The 12264-nt window shown below is 40.2% G+C and overlaps 1 protein-coding gene across 1 annotated transcript in view; it reads right to left on the bottom strand.

The window, feature by feature from the left end:
* PCYT1B (phosphate cytidylyltransferase 1B, choline) overlaps window positions 1–12264 on the bottom strand; it is a 95686-nt gene that overhangs the window by 41862 nt on the left and 41560 nt on the right. The window contains 1 exon segment of the mRNA XM_078146621.1: window positions 5473–5589. Coding sequence (XP_078002747.1) covers window positions 5473–5589 — 117 coding nt within the window.

Raw genomic sequence — 12264 nt, 5'->3', positions numbered from 1 at the left:
AATATGGTTGAGGAATAAGAAATAAAAGAGAGCATTCCTTTATATTGTGAATATTTTCTTCAATAAGAATGAGGTTCCTTTATGTGTTAGTTTGTTTTTTTAAATTTTCTTTTGTTTTCCCAGCATCATTTATCGGCTACTGAGTTATCTGTGGAGTAAAATAAATGTCATTCTTCATTTCCCACCCTGCCTCACTGCACTTCTCTGAACTTCTCCATCATTCCTCCTTGACAAGCACCCTCTCCCCTCCCCCTCTTCTTCCTTTCCTAGATTGTCTTCCCTAATTAAATTGTAGGCTCCTGGAGTGCAGGGACTGTCTTTTGCTTTTCTTTGTATCATCAGTACTTAGCATGGTGCCTTGCACACAGTAGGCACTTAATAAAAGTTTTTCGACTATGTGTAATATATAGATCATTCCTTTTGAGTGCTTATACAGGATCTGGGAGGAAGGGGCCCTTTGAATCTTATCCATCCAAGGCTTAACAGAAACTAGATTCTGAGATTATACTTTAGGAGCTGGAAGAGACCTCAGAACCTACTATACAGCTGGTCATTCACTCAACAAATATTTATTGGTACAGTTTCTTATTTTACAGATGAAGCAGCCAAGGACCTGAAAGTGACTCACCCATAGAGATTCTAGGATTAAGCATTGCAGGTAGATTCTGAAGCTGTGTCTTATTTTTAGAGGTCTGACCCCAAGATAAAACCCAATCTGTGTAAATCTAGAGCTCAGGGATCTAGGCCACAGATTACATATACATTTGTGAAAGATCAGTGATTCTGTCAGTATATGGAACTCCCAGCATGGTAACATCATCCACCAATGAAGATGCAACCTTTCTATGACTGAATAGATAAATCGCAGAGAGTTGTCTAAGACACAGAGGTGGTGAGTCAGCTAGTGAGAGTTAGAGGCAACATCTGAACTCAGGTCTTTCTAACTTTAAGCCCAACATACTATATCATGATATTTTCTGTTCCTCTGTCTCGCTGTTTCTCTCTATCTCTCTGTCTCTCTCTCTCTCTCTTTCCCTCTCTCCCTCTCTCTCTCTCTCTCTCTCTCTCTCTCTCTCTCTCTCTCTCTCTCTCTCTCTCTCTCTCTCTCTCTCAGTAAATGCATGTATTTGTAACACAGATGCTATGGAAGGCTACCCAAACCACCCACACTGGTATATGTGTGTGTCTAGATATATGCACACACATAAACATGTATGTATATGTATGTGTGTGTGTGTGTATACACACTGAAATCTTCTCCTTATAACCTACTTTAGATGGATCTAGGCTCTAAAGACTATACTAGCAGACCACTAGCTCTAGAAGGTTCTACCAAACTATTGTTAGTTTACAGGAGCAACCATCTGAAATTAGACATTCCCACTTATTTGGGAATCAGCTGAGAAGAGTGAAAGCTGATGGTTTGGGAACTTCCCCTGAATTATTTAGGGGTGCCAAAGAGTAGGAAGAGGATTGATATAAAGGAAGTTTAGTCATATGTGGAATTCAGATCACAGGGGTCAGCAGTACTTTGAGGGATCATTAGTGCAGGGAGTGCTGGCCTGGGGGACTGTAGAGGGTGGGAGGCTCTGTGTGCAGTCTCGGCCCAGTGATGTTTTATGGGTCTACTCCCCTTGTGATGAATGACATGTAGTTGGCAGGTACGTGTTCCACTGAAAGTTCGTACTTTTCATTGCTCCCACAAATTTCTATGAACCCTCAGAATTCTATTTCTTAGAACTATAAATTTTATGAATTGTCTCTTCCTTTCCCTGTATTTTGTTCCTTATGGGTACTCATTCTTTTCACACTGAGAGGCTCAGTGTGAAAAGAATGAGTACCCATAAGGAACAAAATCTGCTACGGGCCATTTAAATATTCTATGGTTCTTCAGTATAATTTGGTATATAGATGCCTCATAGCATCTAGGCCAACTGAGGCCAGCTTTGAACTCAGGAAGATGAATCTTCCTGACTCCAGGCCTGGCACTCTACTACTGTGCCACCCAGCTGCTCCTCTTATAGGACTTCAGGACCACCTATTGCAGCCCATTAAAAAGAAAACTGAACACAATTCTTTCTTTCCTGTGTTTCTTCTTCATAACAATTCTCAAGACTCCTTTCTGTTTGGTTTCCCTACCTTCTGTGTGAATGGGGCAAAGGTGACTGCAACTCTCAAGGAACCTTTCCACCCATCCATTTTCTTAAGGAGCATGTATTAAATAACGACCTTTTCTTCTTCTACATTGTAATATACTTTTAAACACAGAAAAGTCACGTCTACTGCAAAACTAGAGCTCGTAATAAATAAAGTTTTCTCTACTTCTAGACTCCCTACTGATTCCAGGAAGCAATAATGAAAACAACCAAGGATTTATAATGACCCAAGTTTACTCTGACATCTGGACCCACTTAAAAGAAGGAATAGGTTTTTTTGTGTCTTTTTCTCTTGCACTTCTTGGTGCTTACCCAAAGAGTAGGAAGGCCTTCTATCTATCTATGTTTTTCACTGTTCTATCACTCCCTAGAGGAATTGGCTGCAGTATTTACGCAGGCAGGACTAGCTGAACCCATTCAGTCCCACCATTCAGAGAGCGACCAAGGCCAGGTTAGAAAGGGGAGGCTTTTCTGCCAGCTCCTCCATATAGGGTAACAATAAGACTCCAGACACGGGGTCAGGAGTCAGGCAGAGTTAAGCTGGAGAATATTGCTATGCCTTAGTGACTCACAGTTTTTATGTTTCTTTAAAGTATTATGTTTTTCTAACCAAATTGATTAGTGAATCTTTTAAGTTCTCAACTTATCTTCAGTGAATACTTGGATCCAGAAAAAAGTGCTGATGGGATTTCACTATTCTCCGGGACAGCAGACTGGCTGTGGGATTCAAAAGTTTTAGTGGCTTCCCATCACCACTAGGATGCCTTTGGTTGGCATTTAAAGCCCTTCACAATTTGCTCCAACTAATTATAACCCACCTTTTGAAGTTTCATTGAAAGACTCGGAAGAGGAGCAAGAAGAGCTGAGGGAGGGCCACTAGGTGGCACAGTGGATAGAACACCGGCCCTGAAGTCAGGAGGACGTGAATTCAAATGCAATCTCAGATCAAACACTTAACATTTACTGGCTATGTGACCCTGGGCAAGTCACTCAACCCCAATTGCCTAAAAATTAAAAAAAAAATTTAAAAAAAATTAAGAAGAGCTGGGGGTAAGACTGTGGGCACCTGGTCCCCTTTCCAGTGTTCTCTGAGCTCCAGGGAGATTTCAGATTTGACCTGAGTGCAAACTAAGCAGACACCTTGAGGAAGGGGACTTGTGGTTGGGGGAGGTAGATGTAGAAGAAACCAAGTAGGCAAGGAATGAGGAAGCAAAGAGGAAGGAGAAGGAGTGAGAGCAGATGGGAGGTTATGGATGGCTGTGGAGTCCTGAGACAGGACAATGAGGATGCTGCAAGTATAAACAAAGTCCAGGAAAAATACTATGCTGCTAATACAGAGGGCTGGAGAAAACCCAAAAAGCAAAAGGAAATGTCTCCCCATCTGGGAGGGAAGGTGGTTAATTATATAAGGTTTAATTATATAAAATAATTAAGTGACCCACCTTACAATCGACTCCTATTTGTGGGAGGTATTTCCCTTTGTTTTAAATATTTACTTGGGTTCCTAAGTAGATAAATGTGAAAAAGCTGTCGATCAACAAAAGGGCTCAAACGGGGATGTATTCTAGATACAGGCAAGAGAGAGTAATCTCTGTTGTAGAGAAATAAGAAGTCTGGTTGGAATAAACCTGGAGATCAGGAGCTACTTTTGAGAAGTTCAACAAAATGGATAAATGATATTGAATTGTACAGGCTGGCAATGAATCTGGGATTCAGATACTTCCAGAGATACTACTGTCTTTAAGAACAAGGGCCGCAAGAGAAGATAAGCCCTTCTTTGGCTTTAGCTATGCTCCTTGCCCGGCTTTTAAAAGCCAAGACATGCTATGAAGGGAGGAGGAGGTAAGCTGCTCGAGAAGGGAAAGCCACACCTCTAGATGGGCAGCTATGAGGCGCCATAGTGCACAGAGTGCTGGACTTGGAGGCAGGAAGATTCATCTTCCTGAAGTCAAATCTGACCTCAGACACTTCCTAGCTGTGTGACCCTGGGCAAGTCACTTCACCCTGTTTGCCTCCGTTTCCTCATCTGCAAAAATGAGCTGGAGAAGGAAATGGCAAACCACTCCAGTATCTGTGCCAAGAAAACTCCAAAATGGGTTCACCAAGAGTCAGACACGACTGAACAACCACAACACAAAAGGAGAGGGACCAAGATGCAGGAGCATGTTGAATAAGCCTGCTGTGTCCTTCAGTAGACGACAGCACAGCCCGCCTAGCTCCCCAGCACCACCTGCTTCCTCCACTGTTCTCCTAGACGTGTCGCTTGACTCCTACGCTTGTTTGCTGTCCCTACCATGCAGTGTTGGTCCACCAGCCCCTATAGCTTTTCCTGAGCTGGCCCCCAGGCTTGGACAGCTCCCTCTCCCCACCTCTACCTTTTGTAATCTGGAGCTCCAGTCAAGGCTCAAATCCAGAATCTTTTCTAATTCCCTGAGTGGTTACCCCATCCCCTTCCCCTTCTCCCAAATTACCTTGGGTATAATCTGCATTTACTTATTTGTGTACATAGTATTCTTCTCAAGTAGAGCGTAAGCTTCCAGGGGGCAGGGACTATTTCATTTTTGTCTTTGTAACCTCAGTGCCTAGCACATAGTGGGTGTTTAATACAAGTTTGTTGAATTAAGAGCAGAGAAAAGTTCTTATTAAGAGGATTAATTTAAAATTAAGAGCAGATGTCCTTTGAGGAAAGTACATTGGGATTTAGTAGTAGAGGCTTTCTCACCCTCCCATATATGTTTGTTCATACTGGCCCCACATACAATATCTAAATCTCTTTCTCTGACATGCTTTGCATAAATATTCAATTGAATTCAAACTTTTATTAAATTCCCACTCTCGATTATGTCTGCTAAATGATTGAATTTCAATGAGAAAGGCATTGTGGAAAGCACAATTATCCTTGGTGCTATTACATTCTAGGGCACTGACAATAGGTGGTATCTATCTCCATGCTATTTCTGTTACTGGATAATATTTTTGGGGAAGCAATTGAGGTTAGGTGATTTGCCCAAGGTCACACAACTAGTAAGTATCTGTGGCTGAATTTGAATTCAGTTCCTCCTGACTCCAGGGCCAGTACTCTATCCACAGCACCACCTAGCTTCTACTACCTGATGATTATTTTAAAAAATGATTTTCTTTTCATAAATTGGACAGAAGAACAACCCAGGAAAGTTAGAAATTGTTGCCGTCACCATGCAGTCTGAATGGAAAACATTTTATTTTATTATTTTATTTTATTTTATTTTATTTTGATGGCAGGCAGGCTATCCACTTAGGAACTAGCTAAGGGAATGAAGGAAAGTTCAGGTCTTACCTCCTACCAGCAAGTAGCTGTTGGGAAACAATGTTTTAGCTTGCATAAGTGCTCTGGCATGGCCAGAGTGGAAGAGGTCGAATATTCCATCTGCGTACACTCTAACAGGTCTGTCAACTGTGGACAAAAGGAAATACAGGAACAATCAGAAAGGGGAAAAAATAACATTTATGAGTCAGTCAGTTGATAAATATTTATTAAGCATCTACTATGTATGTGCCAGGCACTGTGCTTAGTGCTGGGAATATAGATAGGAAAAGAAACAGTCCCTGCCCCTTGAGGAGCTCACAATCTAATGGGGGAAGATAATACCCAAAAAGAAGAAATGTGGTGGAGGGTAAGCTAAGGGACCCTGTTCAGGGGCATGATGATGGAGGTGTTCAGAAGAGTGTAGCCAGGTGTAGATGCTGGGCTCAGCACCCTCCTTAAACAGAGGTTCTGGGAGGACCTTTCCACTAATCTCCAATCAGAGGGCCCTAGATGCAGAGTGGATACTGATGAAGTGGGTGTTGTGATCTTGAAGGATGAAGACACAGCTGGTCTGGGCACTCTCCTTAAATGGATGTGCTCCCACCTGCATAGTTTTATGTCTGTGTGAAGATTTTAGAGCACTGGACTTGGAATCAGGAGGACTCATCTTCACAAGTTCAAATCCGGCCTCAGACACTTACTAACTGTGTGATCCTGAGCAAGTCACTTAACCCCATAGAATGAGCTGGAGAAGGAAATGGCAAACCGCTCCAATGTCTTTGCCAAGAAAATGCCAGATGGGGTCATTCATGGAGACCTGGATGCCACTGAAACGTCTGAACAACAATAAAAAGGTTTGCTTCACCAAGAAATAATTTCTATCCTGATTGAGCTTTCCAACTTAAATGTCAGTGTTTAGGCTTTGCATAAAAACTTAATGTTAAGGTTGTGTTACAAACAGCCCAGGAGAGACCAAAATGAGAACACGCATTTTTGGTAAGCACGAGAGAGGCCACCCGGGACAGTGGAAAGATTACCGGCTCTGGGGTCAAGGCTAACCCTTCCAGCGTTAGCTTACTTCAAAGAGCAATACCTTTCTCCCCTTGTTTTGCTCATTTTTCATAGTTGTTGATTATCTTTTTCAACTCAGAATTGAGGCAAGGAGAGGGAGAGGGCAAGGTTAGGGCTGAAAGACAGAAGGAGATAGTTGATAAACAGAAGTCATTTCTGAGGTCCAAGTGCTTCTGTCCAGCACTCACTGGTGTTGCTGTTCTTGAAGCACTTCTGTCAGCTGCTGGTCCTCTCCGTGATTTGTGCCTGAACAGGAATGAGCCACTCCCCAGTAGATCAAGTAGAAACATTCTTCTCCCAGCGACGGGAAAGAAGGAGGCCATATGATAGAACAGTGTTCTCAAGCATTCTCAAAGGGCAGCTAGGAGGAGCAGTAGATAGAGCTCAGACCTTAGAGTCAAGAGGACCTGAGTTCAAATCTGGCCTCAGACACTTGAAACTTACTTGCTGTGTGACCCTGGGCAAGTCACTTAACCTCAATTGCCTCACCAAAAAGCAAAAAAAAAAAAAAAGGTTCTAAAAAGAACAATGCCAACCCCAAGTTAATGATGTGATAGCTGTCAACCATATAATTCTTTCTAGATGCAATACAATCTAATTAATTTAAAACACAAGGGATCGGGGGAAAGAATGCTGAATTAACTAGATTCACACTGTTTGATATCTTTTAAGAGCAAATCATAGAGGATCAAGTCAGTTGGGAGTAGCAGTTACTTCAGATTAAACACTATTTTGAAGAAACACATATTGGCTTCACATGATTTTCCTGTACTCCTAAATTAGTCTTTGGAAACAGAAATTGCTTTGCAATAGCAAAGTACTCTTGATTCCAATAGTCTTATTCATTTTTATTTTGATTAAAGACTACTCACTATAACACACACACACACACACACACACACACATCTTGGAGGAAAGGAGATGAAAATTAGGCAGGATTTTAAATTTTTACTATTAATTGAAGGTCATTGAGATAAATTAATTCAAGAATCAGGGAATGGGAAATGGCGGAACAATGTATGCAAAGATATATAACATGTGTAAAGCTACTTGCTAAATTGAACAGGGAATCTTAGTCTCTTTTGAATGATAACAATCTGTCATTGTTGATTTGATTTTGTATAGCAAAATGAAAATTGTATGGGATGTGTTCATGTTTTATGTTAAAGTGAATTAAAATATTTTGAGAATTCTATAATGTCCTTTTGGATAAACAAGAGGTGTTTGGTGCACCATACAACTAGGATTGATAATCATCACTCTAAACACCAACCAGAGCTTCTCAAACCTGGTAGTCTATTGGTTTATAAACAATGAGAAAAGAAACATAATAGAATACACAGCATTCTTTCCACCCTCAAACTGGCATTATTTAAAAAAAAAAAAGAATTTGCAGCAAATTCTTGCACATCCACAATTATTAAGGATAGGAGTTTTCTAGTTAATTAAGCATTCCAGTTAATCTAGAATTATCGTGTACACCCATCATGGATGACTAGTTTTTAAATACTTGGTATATAATAAAATAATATTGATCACAATTTAATATTTCTTTGATTCCAGGAGAATTTCAGGATCCTGCTGTACTTAAGGATTAACAGTCCCAAATTATGAAGTGGGAAAAAAATTCAGCTCATTTCAGCTTTCTGGTTCATTGGATGTTGCAATTACTATATGCTTATTGGTGCAAGGTATTATGTTGGGTTCTGTATTTAACCTCTGCATAGCAGGTCTTTGCTTCATTAATGTCCTAGAATCTAAGAATACAGCTAGGCAAAACAGAGAAAATTGTGCAAATGCTAACTAAAAATGTACATTAAAATATTTACATTCTATAGAAATGTAAGGGAGGGAGCTTTCTTCCCCACCTCATCTTGCCAAAATGGTTGTCTAAACAGGAGGCAGGCCACTGGCTACCATAAACATATTCTAGCAAAACCCTGAAGTTCACAACAAAGAAAAATGATCAAGAAATCCAATGGGAAACTGCAGTGTGATGTCATCTACAGAACTCCCCACAGGCACAAAGGGGGCCCCTTGGACAAAGCCAGCACAGGTCCAACAAGAGATTGGACACATGTACCTTCCAGGCTCTGGGTTCAGAGGTGGTGAGAGCTACCTCTTTGTGCTTCCCTGAAGAAGCCTAATGGTGAGGACATTGGAGACCCTGTGTAATGGTAGTGATTAGTAAGGTGCTGACCACCTCAGGCCAATGTGGTGCTATGGTACCTAAACTAGTACAGCCTAGCTACAAGGGATGTGAAGTCCCTAGTGTCTTGTACTGAGATGCCAGAAAGGGCTCTGAATATTTGGCATTTTGAATTCCAAAGATCCAAAAAGAACCTAACCCCAGGAGGTAGAGGTCAGCACAAGAACTCAGGGAATAGAAGGTGAGACCAAACAGCACCCCTACCACCTTACTCGACATCCAAAATTGTGTCAGAGTTTGGGGACTTACCCTGGCATAAAGTCCTAGTTCAGGAACTAAAGCTGAAGAGATGAGTAGATCAAAGAAAACACCAACTAATGTTCAAGTATTGTGAATTCTATAATAATAATTCTATAATAACTCCAGGTAGAGACTCAACAGAAAAGATAGATTGTCCACAGGGGCTATACAAATGCCTAGAAAAAATGAAGCAAAGGAATAAAAAAGGAAATAAAAACTCTTGTGGAAAAAAAAACTGGAAGGATAATAAGTAGCCTAGAGGAGAAAATTGTCTAGGAAAGATCATTTAAGAAACCTTGGACTACTTGAAAACTAAGGAAAAAAAAGTCTGAACACTATTTCAAGAAATTATAAATCAACTCTGCCTAGATCTATTGGAACAGGGGTGAAGAACCTGCAGCCTCAAGGCCACCTGTGGCCCTACAGGTCCTCCAGTGCGGCCCTTCAGCTGAATCCAAACTGCACAGAACAAATTTGTATGAGGCCACAGGTTCCCCACCCTTGTATTAGAACAAGAATGCAAAGTCAAAATAGAAAGAATCCACCGATTGCCTCATGAAAGGAACCCTAGAAGGAAAGATCCTAGTAATGTCATAATCAAGCTCCAGAGCTTATATATCTAAGACAAAATACTCCAAGCATCCAGAAAGGATCAGTTCAAGTACCAAGTAACTACAGTGAGGATTACACAAGACCTGACAGCTTCTACTTAAAACCAAAGGAGACCTTGGAATACAATGTTCAAAAAAACAAAATATAGAGGCTTACAACCAAGAAAACTGACTCTGAAAAACTGAGTATCATCCTACAAGAGGGAAAAATTGGGCTTAAATGGAATAGAAGACTTTTAAACATTTCTGGTTGAAAAGATCAGAGATGAACTTTTAAATACAAACACAAAGATCAAGAGAAACCTAGAAAGGTAAATTTATTTAAACAATTAGAAGGAGTACTATGATGATGTAGTGCCCGCATTCTGGAGAAAGAAGAAACAAGTGTCTCTCCAGAACCTTACTCTTTTCAAAATGTATTAAAGGAATTAAATAATATAGGGGTTTCAAAGGTAGAGAGATTCTGTTCTGAGGGCAAAAGGAAGGATAAACTAGTGTAGAAAGGAAGAAGTGGGGGTATACTTTGCTATTTTTCATAACTGAGGTGAATGAGATAAAAATATCAATATAAAGGAAGGGTGGGAACAGTGGGCATCAGATCAACCTCACGCTTATCTGAAATAGGCAAAGGAAAGTCGAATACACATACATAGGTTGGGGTAGAAACACATCAACCTCAACAAGGAAAGAAGCGGGGGTGGTGGTGAGGGAGGAGAATACCAGAGAAGGAATGGCCACAAGTTAAAACAAACTTCCCTATTCTGAAGGGAGAATTAAAATGTTGGGCATGGGGAAGAAAAGAAAAGAATAGACGAGAAAAGGACTGACAATTGGAGGATGACTAAACAAATAACAGTAGCAATCGTAGTCTATTTAGCACATATCATTTGCCAGGCACTATCCTAAGCACTTCATAAAAATTATCTTGTTTGTTCCTCATAGCTCTGGAAGGTAGACGCTATTATGATCCCCATTTTTCAGTTAAGGAAACGGGTTGACTCGCCCATGATCACACAGCTAGTAAGTATCTGAGGCTGGATTGAACTCAGGTCTTCCTGGCTCCAGGCCCAATAATAAATATTGTAATGGGATATAATTGCCCCAGAGACAACTGACAATAATCCTAGGTAGTAAGAACTAATGCAGAATGGAGTGAGCAGAACCAGGAGAACTCTTTATACAAAGAAAATAACATTATAAAGAAAATCAACTTTGAAAGATAAGATTTGATCCAAGCAAGAACCAACCATGGATCCAGAGGACCTATGATGAAGCATCTTACTAAACTCCTTACAGAGAAGTGATGAACACAAAATGCAGAGAAATGCATTTTTGGATGTGACCATTGTGTGCATTCATTTTGCTTGATTATGTTTGTTTGTTATGAGGGTTTTTTTTCCTTTCTTTTTCCCTTTTAAGTTGGGGGGACATTTGAAGGGAAGATATTAATAGAGAAGCCCCCCAAAAGAGGACCATTGTTTAAATGGACAGATGAGAATGGAAGGAAATCCAGAAGAAAGCAAAGATAAGCAGGAAGCAAAGGATATATACACATATATATTTATACAAACAGAATGAAATAGAGATTCATGGTTTCACATAGAATCCTCTTTTTGTTTTCTGCTACTTCTATAGAAAAGCTCTTTTTTGGTGCTTCAGTTTAGAATAAGAAAATAGTTTTAAAAAGAATGTAGTCATAGGTAATGAGGCTTTAATGTATAAACAAGATGTGTCTACACCCTCTGTTCCTTTTATGAGGTGTAAACTTCTTTAATTGGATCAAGAATCTACCCAGCACCATTGGCTGAGCAAACAAGTAAGCCCCCACCCTGGTGGGTTTAAATAGTTTTGCAGGCTTGGGAACATTTTGTGTAGACAGATTCTTTTGCCTATATCAGAGGGGGGGAACTTTTATTCTTCTAACATCATCAGTCATATCATTGGAATCACTGGACCAGTAGGGGACAATATATCCAGCTGGGAAAAAGACACAGCTTGGGAAAAAATATGATTCCTCTCAGCAGAGAATAATAGTGACTTTGAATTCAAGAATAGAGACTAGATGAGGGACCCACCCAGCAGAAATACTACAACATAAGGGAACTATAGGAGAACTCTAGAACTCACTTCTATTGTACTTTAAGTTTGAGTCACTCTTTCAAAGAATATTGTGTATATCTGTGGGTCGGTGTGCCCTATGTTTTTTAATTTTGGGGGGGATGGGGAGAATGAATTCCAACTGTTATTACTTTACCTTACCATCTTGGTAAATACTTTTGCTGAAAGCCAATTTAGCATACTGGCTGATTGTTAATTGGATATATACGGTCGGGCTTGAGAACTATAGTAGCAGAAGAAGCCATTAGAACCCCAGGAAGCAGTCGCCTTCTGGTGACCCAGTTCGTATGTGCAAGTGTAATCTTGAGGAATAACCCAAAGGGAGTGTTACACAAGGATTGTCACAGATCTAGATATTTACAGGATTTCATTAAAGTTTTTTTTTTATGAATGAAGAATGCTACTGACAGTTGCTAACTATGAAGAGTGAATAATTGGTGAATCTTAAGTGATAACATTTCTAATGTTATTCTTTCTCTTACTTCCCCCCCTTTCTTTTCTCCTACTTTTCCCATATATTTTCTGATAGTTTTTCTCAGTTCCCTTTTCTACAATATTGTAATCTATCATAAG

The sequence above is a fragment of the Phascolarctos cinereus genome, unplaced genomic scaffold (genome assembly GCF_003287225.1).
Source record: "Phascolarctos cinereus isolate Bilbo 61053 unplaced genomic scaffold, phaCin_HiC Scaffold_726;HRSCAF=1367, whole genome shotgun sequence".
In the NCBI taxonomy this organism is placed as follows: domain Eukaryota; kingdom Metazoa; phylum Chordata; class Mammalia; order Diprotodontia; family Phascolarctidae; genus Phascolarctos; species Phascolarctos cinereus.
Note: the sequence above shows the minus strand (reverse complement) of the source record. Positions and strands in the feature narration are given on the sequence as shown.